At 43.7% G+C, this 16,190-nt stretch overlaps 1 protein-coding gene across 1 annotated transcript in view; it reads right to left on the bottom strand.

Moving 5' to 3' along the window:
- The window catches only part of DppIII (dipeptidyl peptidase 3), a 46,793-nt gene that overhangs the window by 16,017 nt on the left and 14,586 nt on the right, over positions 1-16,190 (bottom strand). The window contains exons 6-11 of the mRNA XM_089571615.1: positions 8,033-8,184; positions 5,265-5,384; positions 4,018-4,107; positions 3,391-3,528; positions 1,297-1,371; positions 358-457 (exon numbers count right to left, since the gene is read on the bottom strand). Of these exons, the coding sequence (XP_089427741.1) occupies positions 358-457; positions 1,297-1,371; positions 3,391-3,528; positions 4,018-4,107; positions 5,265-5,384; positions 8,033-8,184 (675 nt within the window). The remainder of the gene's footprint in view (positions 1-357; positions 458-1,296; positions 1,372-3,390; positions 3,529-4,017; positions 4,108-5,264; positions 5,385-8,032; positions 8,185-16,190) is intronic.

Here is a 16,190-nt window from a genome sequence, read left to right as displayed (position 1 = left end):
CCTGTTGTTATAAGCTACAAATTCTAAATCAATTGATGCTTGCAATCACTTCCTAAAAACAGTTCTAGGTGCTCGACAGAAGGCAGGACACAAGGTGCGATGGATCTAAGTTCGGAGCTCTACAAGTTTAAACTACTAATCAATAAACGAATGCAGCAGCAAAAGCTCTAAAAAGAGAGCCCCAGGTACACCAAATATGGTAGAAGTTCCTTCGCATAAAACCCGATGGTGTTAAACAATCTATGGCAAAGCATTTCACTTCTACATCCACCACAACAAGACAGGCCAATCCACAGCAGTATGGATAACAAAATAACAGAGAAAAGGGCTTAAAAACTCTCTATTACATCAGCGTACCTGAGGACAGGACAGATGCGTATCGGATCTCGTAGCAGTCTTGGTCACCCGCTTCTGTAGCCTGCTTCTTGAACAGCCTTGTGATGTAGCCTTCGATGCCCTGCAAATGTGTGTTACATATGAATGAACTGAGAAGTTTGTTTCGTAAAGGCAAAAATTTTCAAACCTTTTTTTTTTCATGCAATTAGCAAAAGTGACATTTTTTTACAGAACACAAAAACAAATTCATTACTTCCTTGAAACACAGCACAAGAAGTAACCGTTGAATTATGCTTTAAATAAGCATTTGGGCTGGCTATCTGAGATGGCACAACGGAGGGCTCCAAAATTAATGAAGCTGCCTGGCTGGCACAGAGGAAATGAAGGAAGGCAAAATTGTAAGGTCGCAACTCCACACTACAATGTTCAAACGAACTTTTGTTTCGGACATGATGGTGAACTCGAGGCATGCACTGTTTCATGAGAAGTAAATAAACGATTACCCCCTGCAAGCAAAAAGCAAATGCAAGGTCCGCTATTTACTATAATAATTTTTACATATCATAACCAAGAACTTGGTTGGGAGGCATACCGTAACTGAAGCCTAGAGGATCATTCCAGTCACCTGTAGTTAACGTGCTCTCAAATCACAGTGCAATAGCATTTTTGCACTTCGCCTCATCAAAATAGTTGGGAATTGAACCCGGCACCTCATACTTCATTGTAGTGCTCCATAGCCACTAGCCCACCATACAAGGTAGAAACTCTGTGCCGAGACCAACGCTCTCCAAGCACAAAACTTTGTGCAATGCATTGCGACACCTTTGCATATGAAGAAACCCAGCATGAAGCCTCGCAGTTCAGCGATCCTTGCAGTCAGCTAGACCAGGTGCTTCCAAAGAAAGCACCGGTGTTCATTCCACCCAGGTCCTTTTTCAAGAAAAGGAACAAAGGACTCACCTTCTGCTTCATGAAGGTGGACACCAGCTCTGCGTCTTTCTCTGTGCAGTTCTTAGAGAAGTAGGTGGTGGTTGCCTGCAGTGACGGAAACAAAATGTTAGCGGTGGCTCAAACACATCGTCAATCAAAGCCGCTTGACGCACTCTTCCTCCGGCTACTGCTTTCCGCAAAATGTGGTCGAGACATCAAAAGCCTGTGAGGGCAGTTCAGAATGAGGATCTCACTACACTTAGCATCATGCTGTTACACTCATGTCACATGAACTGAATTTGTAATTTCATCACAAAATTGCACCCATGCTGCACAGACACTGGCAAAACATTTTAGCCAAGTAACATTAGAATGAAATGACATCTGGCTGCAACAGGCTTTTGTTTTGCTCCTCGGCCACTTCAAAAGGCATTCGAAAGTTCAAACATTCACTTGCCATTGCAGTGGCACTGTGGCCATCAAGCTTAGGTCACAAACTTTAGTTGAACCTTCACTGGTTACGCTTTGCTTTGCTAGTTCAGTTAGTTAAGTAACTGAACTCCACAAGAAATGCTGTTCACATAAACAAAACACTGTCATAAACATGATTCGGCCTTCCTTCTGCATTTTTTTTTTGCTAGACACAAGCTGTTATTAAAAGCCTTCCTGTGAGCTAGGCGCACATCATTCTTTATTCTACTCCCTCAGAATACAAATTTTTAATCATGGTGGCTTCGCTTCCTTGTCCAATCATTTTTATCGCATGTTTGTCTCCTGTTTAATGGTTATACATGAAGATAAAAGTGGCATTCTTATTGAAGGCTTTCAGTTAGCTATGAGCACAGCTACTATAATGCAGCAAGACTCTGAAACCAGAACAGCAAAAACTGAAGAAAATGCGATCAAAGATTACCTCCGGACTTGTCATGATGAGCAGCAGTATGTTGTCAAGTAAATATTAATGACTACTATGTGGCGTGTGTGATTAATTTGCTAAGTTAACGCACCTATTTACTCGTAAATTTCTTGTTTCCCAAATGATGGCATCCTGTCGCTGTGCGAGCGTACATACACTCACGTTCCAAAGGCATTTGAAAGTCTCAAATGTATATCTTCGGAGCTCCATCAACTCGTAAGACATTTTAACTAAATGCAAATTAAAAACCTTGCACAGCTACTTCAACTAGCCCGGCAGCATGCTCTCTTGAACAAGACTGACAGTTGAGTTAAACGATATCTGATGTGAAGTCATCTGAAGCCCTCATGTAGCACTCATATTAATCACCAGACTACACACAGCACATTAAACACATAAGAATTAAGTTCTAATTAATGAGCCAATACCTCAAAGAAAAGCACAGGGGTATGTCAGGATCACTGAACAAGGCTGAAGTGGAGCAAAAGGCCGGTAGACATTAATCATCATCATCATCAGACTACGCCCACTGCAGGGCAAAGGCCTCTCCCATGTCTCACCAATTAACCCTGTCCTTCGCCAGTTGCAGTCACCGTATTCCTGCAAACTTCTTAATCTACTCCGCCCACCTAACTTTCTTCCGCCCCCAGCTACGCTTGCCTTCTCTTGGAATCCACTCCGTTACCCTTAAGGGCCAGCGGTTATCTTGCCTTCGCATTACATGCCCTGCCCAAGCCCGTTTCTTCCTCTTGATTTCAGATAGGATGTCATTAACCTGCATTTGTTCCCTCACCCACTCCGCCTGCTTCGGATCTCTTAACGTTACAACAATCATTTTTCTATTCATAGCCCGCTGCGTTGTCCTTAACTTAAGCTGAACCCTCTTCGTTAGCCTCCACGTTTCTGCCCCATAGGTGAGTACCAGTAAGACACAGTTGTTGTATACTTTTCTCTTGAGAGGTATTGGTAAACTGCCATTCATGATCTGGGAGAACCTGCCAAATGCGCTCCACCCTCTTCTTATTCTTCTAGTTATTTCCCTCTCAATATCCAGATCAACGGTCACTACCTGCCCTAAGCAGACATATTCTCTTACTACTTGCAGCACCTCGCTACCAATTGCGAACTGCTGTTCCCTTGCTAGACAAACCGGTAGACATCAACTCACAACGCAACCACAGTTTGAAGTTAATATACAAGCATCTCACCTTAGGTGGGAACCCGAGGTGTTTCTCGCTGTCTCGGAGTGAGTACAGTGGGTCGGACACCTCGGACCAGAGGTGCTCCAGAGCAGCGGAGTCCGCCTGCCATGCCTTGCTTAGCCTGAGCAGCTTCTCTAACTTGTCCTGTGGGCAGCGAACGATGCATCACCTTCTGCGTGCCATGACACTAAACATCTGGTAGTTACTACGTAGCAGCAAGTGAGACAAGTTGTCCTGAACTGAGGATTTGTGGGCCCCCTTTTTTTTCATTTATTTATACTGTCAGTCCTGATCACAGGCTATAACAGGAGTGGGTAATGTGGTACAAAAAATACCAATGACACAAACATTGAAACGGCAGCAGTTGAGATGCTTCTTGAAGCCCATCGAGTATCAAAAGGAAAAGAGGAAAAATGAGGATTGCTTATGTGTAAAACAAATGTACTCTGCCTAAAAAATACACAGTACAGGGCTGAACACTGTGGGGGTGCAGACTTAAGAGAATATGGTAATGCCAATTACAACACTGCAGATAAAGTAAGATGGTCCACCGAAGAGGAAATGAGCTTGTTCTGAAAGCTGCTGGTCCAACGTGACAAGCACAGGAATGGAATTTGCGGCCAATAACTCTACCTTTGCCACGCCAGGGATGAACTTGTTGTCTCCAAAACCCTTGTAGTTGCCCATGTTGGAGTAGAAGGCAGCAGTATAGACTAGTAGAGACTGAAAGACAGAAGAAATGGAGCATCACTTATCCAGGCAATAATGAAACATTAAAACCACTCCATAATCTAGACCCTACAAGACCGGAATGACCTAAGAAGCACGGGAGCGAGGTCCACAGCAATCCCATTCCTTTACCCCATTTTCCCAACCAAGAGGCTTCAGGCCTTCCTTTTGAGAAATAAATTCATTCACTTATTCGATACTGTGGAAACTTAAAGGTGCACTGAAGAGGATTCTGAACTTGTCTTTTTACCGCGGGAACTCGGTCTACACGTTCCTAGCATTCTTAGAAACAGTGAATTATTGCCCTGTGTGGCCGATTTCCCCAATTAAATTGAATTAACGTCCGGCTCCCGCCTTTTTTTTTTAATTCTCCCTCGCACGGTGGGCGGAGTCGACCAACGCGTGGAGCGCCTTTCACCCAGTCCCGTGGAGGCTTTGCTTTCGCTTTATTTTGTTTTTTAGGTTTCCATGAATAAATAGTTTCATTCGCAGATAATATAGCCGCAAAATAAGCCCGAAGAAATAAAAATACGGGCGGACTATTTGCTACTATGGACTACTACGTATTACTCCGCTGATGGCAGAGCGGCAAGCCGCCACGGGACTGGGTGAAAGGCGCTCCAAGCGTTGGTCGACTCCGCCCACCGTACGAGGGAGAATTAAAAAAAAAAAGGCGGGAGCCGGACGTTAATTCGATTTAATTAGGGAAATCGGCCACACAGGGCAATAAATCATGGTTTCTAAGAAAGCTCGGAACGTGTAGATCGAGTTCCCGCGGCAAAAAGACAAGTTCAGATTCCTCTTCAGTGCACCTTTAAGGGTTCTGCTTTTTGACTTGAACAATTTGGGTAAAGTCTTAATTTAAATAAACCAAGTTATTTACTGCACTGTGAGTCACTAGTTTCTGTTATACAAAGAGAAAGCCAAAGTCTGCTTTTCTCTGTAGTGGTGCTACTTAGTCATTTCTTTCACAGTGGTTTTACGTCATGTCTTCAATTGCGCTTACTGTTAAGTTCTTTTTTCTTTTCTTCTTGCTCAGTTAGCAGTCATTGTTCCTTCTGTAGGCACATAGCATCAAGAGCCAAGGTGTGCAGGTGACTACAAATAATTTTGTTTTGGCACACAATGCAAGTACAGGCAAGTCTGCCAACCTTAAAGTCCTCCTCGTCAAAGCCGGCCTGTTCCAGGGCCAAGGCCTTGAGTGAATCCAAGTCCTGGGTGCGGAATAGGCGCTCGAGTAGGAGGAAGATGAGCGGGCTCTCCCGGGACGTCTGCAACAAACATGCACAAATGATTGGCAGCAAGCACTTCTAAAAGTGACGTCATTTATTTGCATCACTCAATGATCAGCGCATGCCTGTGAGCTAGTGAGACTCCCACAACAGTTAGGGCTAACTCCTGAAACAACAGAAAATATGTTTGCTACAAGTATTGATGCAATTTTCAAAAATTTTCAGCCATCCAGTCTTTCTTGTTCCTCTCAGACACATCCTAAAGAGACAGAGAGCATCTCATCATCATCATCATCAGCCTAACTACACCCACTGCAGGGCAAAGGCCTCTCCCAAGTCTCTCCAATTAACCCTCTCCTTCGCCAGTTGTAGCCACCTTATCCCCGAAATCTTCTTAACTCATCCACCCACCTAACTTTCTGCCGTCCCCTGCTACGCTTGCCTTCTCTTGGAATCCACTCCATTACCCTTAAGGACCAGCGGTTATCTTGCCTTCGCATTACATGCCCTGCCCAAGCCCACTTCTTCCTCTAGATTTCAACTAGGATATCATTAACGCGCGTTTGTTTTCACCCACTCCGCCCGCTTCCAATCTCTTAACGTTACACCTTTCATTTTTCTTTCCATAGCTCGCTGCGTTGTCCTTAAATTAAGCTGAACCCTCTTTGATAGCCTCCACGTTTCTGCCCCATAGGTGAGTACCGGTAAGATACAGTTGTTGTATACTTTTCTCTTAAGGGATATTGGTAAACTGCCATTCATGATCTTAGAGAACCTGTCATATGCACTCCGCCCCATTCTTAATCTTCTAGTTATTTTCCTCTCATGATCCGGATCAGCGGTCACTGCCTGCCCTAAATAGACATATTCTCTTACTACTTCCAGCACCTCGCTACCAACTGCGAACTGCCGTTCTCTTGCTAGACAGTTGAATATCACTTTGGTTTTCTGCATGTTAATTTTCAGCCCCATCGTTCTGCTCTGCCTGTCTAACTCATTGATCATGCTTTGCAGTTCATGTCCTGAGTGACTTAGCAAGGCAATGTCATCAGCGAATTGCAGATTACTTAAGTATTCTCCATTAGCTCTTATCCCCAACTGCTCCTATTTCAGGCCCCGGAATACCTCCTGTAAACAGTGTCGCGACACCGGACGGTGGGCCGAGTCGAGGGTAGCGAAGACCAGCGAGGCGTCGAGTAACCTCGGAGGCGAGGAGCTCTCGTAGGCGAATTAGAATTTATTTACATCTTTACAGATGGAGATTTCAGAGAATTTTGCCTCCTACGAGGTGGAAACACTGGGTTTTAAGCCTTGTAATGATCCTAGGTCCCTAGGCAGGGAATTTGTTGTCCTTGGGCACGCACCAATCGAAGAGCACAAACTGCCATTCTTTTCACACGGCACCATAAAGGCCCGCCCTTGAATTCCTGCACGCAAGCCACAGCACGTGAGCACACGCACCACCAGCCTTCCGCAGGCAACCGCTGTTTCTCACGCTGCGAACTTGGAAGATCGTGTTCTCGCCATGTCCGCTCGTCCTGTAAGCTTCCTTCTCAGCGATGTGTACGTTTCTCCAAACAGGGGGTTTCGGTTTCCAGCGTTATGCCCACGCCGTCGCACATGGGCGAGGTTGCCGTTCTCGGGTAGCCTTGTGTATCTTCTGCCTCATCCGGACACTCGAAACGATGCGAACTTGAGCTCCGTGTACGGCCACGCGCTACGGCAACCCTGTCGACGCGTGCTTGTTTCCAGGCCATGGTTGCTATCCGCCTTTATGCGCTCCACGGTATACTTGTCATCAACGAGACGCACCGGCGCCTTCGTAGACAGTTCAGACATTACAACAGGCAGTGAATAGCATAGGTGAGATCGTGTCTCCCTGCCTGACACCTTTCTTTATTGGAATTTTACTGCTGACTTTATGGACAACTATGGTAGATGTGCAATCATTATAAATATCTTCCAATATTTTCACATAACACTCTTCTACACTGCATGACTGCTGAGGTTTCTACTGAGTCTAATGCTTTCTCGTAAACAATGAACGCTATATATAGGGGCTGGTTATATTCTACGCATTTCTCTATCACCTATAAAATGGCATCAGGCCTATAGCAGCCCAAACAAGACCTGGTTCATGTTGCACAGCAAGAGAGCACTCCAACTTGACTTGCAATGCACCTTTCACTGGGTATTTGCACACACACGAAGCAAAGCACTGAAAATGCGAATTTGAGTATAAAGTTCTTTTTTCTCAGACGGGCACACAGAGAACATCATCATCCTTTGCGATGCACTAATAAAGTAATGTGCAGAGTTTCAAAGGCTATTATTTTCTATCATCACATTACAGCCAGCAGAGTCAATAACCACAGTGTTTGTCCAACAACACAACACAGGGTTCGCAAGAAAGGAACAGTATGCGTCATTCCTTTCCTGTGCTGCCGTTGGTGTTTTCACATTACACACTGCGAGCTGGAGAGAAGAAATAAGTCTGCTGCATAAACAAACAAAGGGCAACTAGAAAAGGTAACTAAAGCAGTTAAACCAAGCTAGTACTAGCGCTTCAATCATTTTAACAACCCCTGCAACACAACACATGATATTCACACTGCCACCCATGGCCAGGACTGTTAAAAGCGATTTGTTGAACAGAAACAAGAGTTAAGGTCAAAGGATGGCCATGCCTGAAAGAGCACGATGAGGCCCCCGAACCAGGACGCCTGGGACAGGTGGTGGGCATACTTCTTCTCTTTCTCACTGAGCCCCTCAAATGCGACGCGGCAGTCGAGCTTCAGGAAAGGGGTCTCATTCGAATACACTTCGTCCGACATGTCTCCTGCAGCAACGAAAAGGAACTGTTGAGTGGTGGAGAAAATATGCGAGGACGCATGAAGCGAAACGAAGAAAGGTAAAGGTGAATCTGGCAATCACACACAAAAACAGGCTCGGCTCCTGCAGATGCATTGATCTCATCAAGGATTCAGCGAAGAAGAATCGAAGGCTGCATGCACATTTATCTTATCTTGTTATCACAAGTGGAGCTCCTTTATGATGTCTGTGGGCAAAGACACAAGCAATTGTGCATTTCCAGTTGGTTTCTTTCAGTATTCGTTAAAAACGGGAAGTTTGAAACCAAAAAAAAAAAAAACAGATGAAAGGCTATTGAATAACACACTCGGCACATTCGTAACAAACGCTTTTATCGCCAAAGCAGCTCACTGTCAACAAGCGCTGACTCGTGCTTCAAGGATGCTTCCGCTGTTCACAGCTGCTAAGCTTTTCTAAACACCATTCCTCGCTTGCACAGAGCTGTGATAAGAGACAGGATACAGAGAGCATTTTTCTCTTATTGTATTTGCGCACTCCAGAGACTACAAAGCAATGGCTAAGAGATGGAGGGCTGGTAGTTGAGAGCCAAATAGAAGATGAGCCTTTCTCCTAGAAAAAATACGACCGGTAGTGAGCTTTAACTTCACCGAATAAGATCATTTCTCGATTCGTCAGCATTTTTGGTAGTCCAAATAGGCTCCGTTTTACCCACTCGACTAGTCGCAGATAAATTTTTTACCTGGTGCGACGTCGTTCCAAGTTCCTCGAAACTAGGGGAACCTTGAACAGCAATCGATCTTTGATTTTGTAAGTAAACGTGACCGCTCGTCAGCGAAAATGCGCACTTTTGTCCCCTTGTTACTTAACGATCAACAAATGTCAATCCCTGAATACCGTTACGCAACGGGCCATGGCCACGACATGACTGAATACCACCGCCAGCGCTCAGCTCGCAAATGACAAAGCAGATTTCGCGTTCGGTTTTGACAAGGGTAGTGAACCGGCCGCCGGGCTCGATCATCATGCGACTCACCTAGGTGCGACAGCTGCGGCGATCCGGCCCCAGGAAAATGACGGTTACTACGCAGGCACTCGCTAAGGACGGCGACAATGTGCAGCTACGCTGCTCCGCGAGGATCCCCGCACGAGCAGCGAAAGCGACAAAATATTCGCAAACGTTAGCTTGGCAAGGACCACAACGCAGCGCAGGCTGTGCTGTGCAACGATGCCGGCTAAAACAACGGGACGGTAGACGGAGGGTGAGGAGGAAGAGGCGCGATGAAAATCCGGCGCGCTAAACTTGGCTCGGCTAAGGATTTGACTTGGATTAGTACAAGAAAAAAGCCGCTTCACTGCAACTAATTTGTTGCAAACAACTTGCTAGTTGTATATTAACTCCAGTTTCTCAATAAAATTTATTCTCTCTCTAAACATTACAGTTTGTTCGTTAAGCTTCAAGGGGATTGCGGGAGCGGACACAAAAGTTGGCTGGCTACTTGTTGATGTCACTTGCTAACGCGCGAGTTTTGATGAGTTTTGACTTCTCACAAGTGTGCCTCACCGTAAGACGTCCCTATTTCACTATCCTTCCTGTGTTTCACCTCCCTATCTATTCCCCAGTTGCTTTTGTGTCCTTAGGCCCCAGAGGTAGCAGACGTCACAGCCAGCACCCACCGTTTCATTTTATTTTTAATAAAATCACTACAATATTTGCAAATGATCACGTGTATTTGCTGAAGTTACTCGTTTGAACACTTTGCGAATGAACTGTAATCGAATGAAATCAAATGACTGTGAAAGGAAACACTACTGTCGTGGCGAAAATTCAAATATAAATTTGTATTGCCTTCGTGCTTTCTTGTATATGCTGTATAGGTCCTCTATTAGTCTGATACGAGTTTGTTTTGGTCTAATGCATTCTTGAATTTTGCTGTAATATGTCCCCTATTAGTCTGATATGAGTTCGTGTAAAACTAAGAGGAACCAACATGAACAGTCTAGAACAAGAACAGCCCTAATTTCTTTACACATCAGCAAAGATCTTCAGTTAACAAACTGTTACTGAAAAACCAGCTCAGTTATGCACAACACATAATGACTATTTATTCATTTATTTCAGTAACCTCATGGCCCGAGGGAATTAAAGAGGGGAGTGGGGTACAATAGACAAAATAAGAAAAAAAGAACAGCAGTCACTATTAATACAAAATGTGAACAAAAATTTGGCTCGCACAAATCAGTAGGTTACAGCAATGCAGTGATGACTCACCTCATATATAACGCACAATATTTATTTAGGTAGCTTCGCTGATAAACAAATTGCAACCAGCACATATGGCTGCACCGTTCAAGCGGGCAATAAATCCTATTGAAGGCTGCCTATTTATATACAGTAGGTGCAGAGGATATGTAGTCTGCATATCCTTATGACGTTGTACTGTTCTCAGAGGACTTTAGTGTACAGTCAGGCCGGAATGAAACGCGAACAGCGCATGTCAAGGAAACAAAATATTTTACCTGCCTACTTTCAGCTGTAGTGTGCAGCTAGCCTGATTCATGTGTCTGGATAAAGGGTCTGCCGAAAGGCATAATCGTAAATAGGTTGTAAAGGAATATTTCGCTGCAAAGTAGAAATGTATGACATATGCGTGTTCGCGTTTCATTCCGGCCTGACTGTACATGTGCTTCATATGGAGACCGATCATGATGACAGGCCTGCACACTGTACCTCCCTAAGACACAGCATTTAATAGCCTATCAGATTCAAACCCAAATAGCCTATTTGCTTATCGACAACTACCAGGTAGTTAGCCTAATAATAGGAATAGGCTATCAGATTTTCTGTTTGATATAATCCTTATTAAACTAATTGCCTATTAGCTGTTGATAAGCAAATAAGCAATTATTATCCTATTATAATTTTCACTAGGGTGGTGGGTTCAAGTGGAGTCCCATGTTCCTGAAAAACTAATGCAAAATGCATGCATCCTAGGTGCACTAGGTCGCTTTACTCCCAATCCCTCATAAGAAATATTCAGTACGCAGCTCATCATAACAACTTATCTGCCGTAATATGCATGCGTCCTAGATGCACTAGGTCACCTTACTCACAATCCCTCTTCATGGAACCAGTTTTCCCAGTAATATATGACTCACCTCAGATGCGTGAAACGAGAAAGCAGGGATCAGGAGAATTCCGCACCATGCTTTTTTGTTTTTTATTACTGAAATCAGAAAGACACTTTTCCCATCGCGATTCTAGTAGCTGGGCGATACGCGACCGGGGAACAACTGGCGTCTATGTTTTGAAGGACAGTATATGTGAAAATGAGTAGCTGTATCACAACTATACATACATTTCCCAAGCAGAATGAGCACTTTCAAGCCATTAATTTTTAAACTGAACTCATAAAAGGGCCTTTGTAAGCTGGGAAAATGAACACTGCCACTTTAGTGTATATTAATTGTGATCTTCACAATACAATTACACGAAGCTGTTCAATGCATCTCTAGTCTCACCTTGCTTTTGCATGTACTGAGGCCGCAGAGTTGACAATGATGCATAATGCTTTGTCAATGCACCCATCAGCAGTTGAAAGTATGTCCGTAAATTCTAGCTCTTTTCCTGCACAACTCGTGGAAAAGAAACTTCTAGCACGCCACTGATGTATTCCTAACTGTACATGAATAGAGAGAAGCAAAACAATAGATTTAAGTGCCCTGCAGTGGGAGTAGTCAGTCTGATGATGATGATGATGATGATGTCATGAAAGATGCTTAAGCATCTGCCCAACAAAGCAAGTGAAGTTAGAGAATTGCTACAGAACTTTCTAATCTTGACATCCACTACGGCACCTCTTCCTTCCTTTCTTCTTTCACTCCCACCTTCCTCCCTTCCTTACCGCGTGGTTGAGTTGTCCACCAAGTTATATGAGACAGATACTGCGCCATTTCCTTTCCCAAAAAGACCGAAAACACAATGCATATTGGAACAATTGAATGAAAGCAAACGAATCTCGCTGGAATACGACACAACAAAAAACACAACTAAACTGAGTAGACATGCAAAAGCATGTGTTTAGCCTGGTTGGCTCATGGTTTTGCTTTGCTGGGTCGTCGGCACATCTGGCAATGCTATTGTAGTTTGACAGTAGCATTAGTTGATGAAGACGACGACATACAATGCACAGCGCGAGTGTGTGTATATTAGTCCAAAAGTGGTATTAGTTGAAGAAGACGGTATGCAATGCGCAGTGCGAGAGTGCGTTGCAGTTTAACACGAGGCATGATTGGCTGCTACGATAGCAGAGTGCTCTCATGCAGTGGCCAGTGAAGCCGATTTGTTCGCACCACCACGGGTTCGAACCACCATTGGTTTCGCCAAGGTCATCCTCAAGGTCAAGCTTCACACAAACTCTGTGAGCTGGCTAGACCTCGTGAAGTAGTGCTTTCACACTAAAAATGGGAAGGCAGGTTGTTGGATTTTTGAATGGATAATTGCAGTGAGGCACTCCGCTGTCGCCAGTTTTTATAAACCAAGCCAAAGCCTCCATAAGGAACGTTGCACACATACAAACTGTACCAGGAATGTTCTTCCTGCTACAGTAGCCAGGCAGTGTTTTGGATGCAGGAAGCAGTAACACCACCTTTTACCTGTGGGTGTTGTTCATCACAGCTTGCTGTGTCGTTTGTTTTACTCCAAGGATGCACACTCCAAGGACACACACTAAAAGCGCACTGACAATCTTACCAAAAATGTTTTCAGCAACCAAAAGCCTTTTGATGCAGTAAGTGAGGGTTGCCAGTTTCTCTACACCCCAATCAAGCAAGACAAGTCCCACCACAGATGAGTGAATCTAGGTATGAAATTGTAGCTTAGGGGTAAACTACTGGACCCACTTACATAGACCCACTTACACAGGAGGTATGGTGTAGAAGCCCTAGAACCCGATGGTGACTGCTACAGTGTGCTGTGCCCATGGACACATATCGCAATTAGAACATAGAATTTTATGAAAGTTGCACTGAAAAATTTAAGACTAGCCCTGACGTTTCAAAGAAAGAGCAACATCACTCATTACAAGGTCATTGGGAATCCTGTTGTAGTGACGGTACTACATCAGTGCTCATTACAGATTGTCTCACGTCATCTTTGTATTGTTACAAAAAGCTAGTCCTATGACACAAGAATAGTGCAGCAAGGTTTTATGTGTGACATCTAAAATAATAAACTTGTTCTTCCAAATGAATAAAAATTACTGACTCTGCTATAGCACATTAAACAGATCCGTAAGGACATACCGTATTGTGCGATTTTATCGTAAAGACTTTCAAAATTTTTCTTACCTCAACCGCTGGCTCGTTTGCGGTGAAACTGCACACAAAGCTTGTGTATTATGGTAACTTTTGTATCGTAGCAAGTTTTACAACAGTACTTACTTAGTTGAGCCGTGCATGATGCAAAAGCGTAATCGTCTGCGTCGAGATCGGCGTACCGAAACCCAAAACACAGAGTTTTTGCTGAAGGGCGGCAGTAGCGCCATCTGTCTTCCACAACGAAATTAAACAAGAAAAACACAGCTCAGGACTTCGCGATGTCGTCCTCTGACGCTTTAGGAGACCCACGAAAGCAGACGATATAAGCTGAATTGGATAAAGTCATTGGACGAAAAAAAGACGTCAGACAATATTCTTTCAACGGCACAGCCTCGTTGAAATAGTGGTTTCTGGCATTTTTTCCGCTCAGTTGGCCGGAAATGTTCGAAGCGCTTCAGTTGAAGCAGATGAAAAGGTCGGAACGGCGTATTCAAAGGGCCCGCGCTCCTTGCAATGCTTGCCATGGCGCCTTGTGACGCTTTCCACTGCAGAAGACAGATGGCGCTACTGCCGCCCTTCCACAAAAACTTGGTGTTTTGGGTTTCGGTACGCCGACCTCGACGCAGACGATTACGCTTTTGCATCATGCACGGCCCAACTAAGTAAGTACCGTTTCAAAACTTGCTACGATACAAAAGTTACCATAATACGCAAGCTCTGTGCGCAGTTTCACCGCAAACAAGCCAGCGGTTGAGGTAAGAAAAATTTTGAAAGTCTTTACGATAAAAACGCACAATACGGTACAAGAGCGTATGGGGGTGTTAAAGAAGAAACCAACCTTCCCAGATAGCACGCAGATAGCATAACCCACGTATAGTTATGTATCTAACAGCAGCTAGTGGCAGGCCTTGTATGTTGTTATTACTTTCCACCTTGTTAGTCACCGAGATGAAACCACTGTACTGAGCTGTCACAGGAGAAACTGATCAGGTTTCAAAGAGGACGAAACAGCTTTTTTTTTTTTTTAATTTTCGATCACCTTATGTAGAGGAAAGCAGCTTCTGTCTGAGTCAGATATGGCAATCTTTCTGGTCATTAGTTAACACACGAGGCACTAATATCATAGAAAAAAATGTATCCTAACGTTCCTGAAATTTAAGAGCACAATCCCTCCATCCAGTTAACACTTCAACAGGCAAGGTCACCCTTCACAACGTGGATTATGACATGAACCTTCAGATACAATTTTGGTTTGCCGATGCAGAAAGTCGTCGAAGCATGGTGTTACCACCGTCCAAGGATTTCTTTTCTCTGATATATCTGAACTACTCCCATGGGCCTGCGTTAGGCTCATACAGCCAGTCTGCAGAATTTTTTCTGAGCACAATTTCAAGCAAACCCTTCAGTCTTTCAACTCCTTCATTCTCAATTCATCAAAAACCCAATGCTTCCTACATGCATCCGTCCAGCAGTTTCCACTAGGTAACTTATGATCACAGCAGAATGGTGACAGTATCAAGTTACAGCGTCTGTAAGCCTGTAAGCATCAATGTTTTATTTAAAAAGCTGCTTCTTTTGAATAGTGGTTGTATACATACGGTCCTTCTTTTTCAAATATTTTCCGAATTTAAAGGGAAGCGGGGAGCAAAAAAAAAAACACAATATATTTTTAGTTCAAAACTTCGTACAAATTCAGTGTTTCTGCCATCTGATGATAAAGGATGTTTTCGATTATCCCAATGAACACTAACTGGGCATTTTATTCAAGAACATGAAATATATTTTTGTCTGTTATTCGTGCAAACTATAAATAAAAGTTGCAGCACAAAAATGTTTGCTGAACCAGTTTTCATATATTTCCATCCATTAAATTTGCTCATCACATGTCCTATAAGCCTGCTTGCCTCAGCAAATATTTAAAAATAATTTTTCAATGTCACGGCCCCATAGCTGCCTTTTAAAAGTATAACTGCATTTAGCACAGTTCTGTTTGTCCGACATATGAATCCTGGAAAAATGTCAGGTCAGTGGCCATGTTCTCGGGGCATGCTCCTAACATCTAAACTAACCTTTCAAACTAATCCTGAAAAAAAAAAAAAACACACACTTTAGATGATAAGGATTAAAAGAGTTGTGCTCTTAGCAGACATGCGTCCGCGAAGCCATATTACTTCACCCCGTATCATTCACTCTTCTCGAAACCTCAGTGAGTGTTGAAACTAAATAGTGGCATATAATGAAGCGGTAGCATTGAAAATCACCGGTTTTCGAGCCTTCTGGCTACAATTCACACTGGGTGTGAACCACTTTTTAGCCCTTCCAGGCGCGATTTTTTGTTTTGAGTGAAATCAATTATTTTTTCACCTAAGTAGCATATTCAGGCCTCAGGAAAGGGAATTTGTTAGTTTTCAAATGTGAAAGACCAGCAGGTAAGTTTTTACAACGATGTGGAGAATTCCGTACGAAGTGTCAGATTTGTTAGAAATAGTAACATCGAAATGTTCTTGCGTGTCAGGTAAACACCCTGGAGATCGTGGAATCACTTCGTGCTTTGAAGATTCACTTTACGCTCGAAACTGAGCAAAAGCAATCGATGTTTTCGCTCGCGGCAAAATCTATCTGCACAAAAACGGCGGACAAAGTGCTACCAAGGTCACTCCTATGTGAAATATTATTTACTGCATTTGCTACATAGTA

The sequence above is a fragment of the Amblyomma mixtum genome, chromosome 2 (genome assembly GCF_055824585.1).
Source record: "Amblyomma mixtum isolate Tamu chromosome 2, ASM5582458v1, whole genome shotgun sequence".
NCBI classification, from domain to species: Eukaryota; Metazoa; Arthropoda; class Arachnida; order Ixodida; family Ixodidae; genus Amblyomma; species Amblyomma mixtum.
Note: the sequence above shows the minus strand (reverse complement) of the source record. Positions and strands in the feature narration are given on the sequence as shown.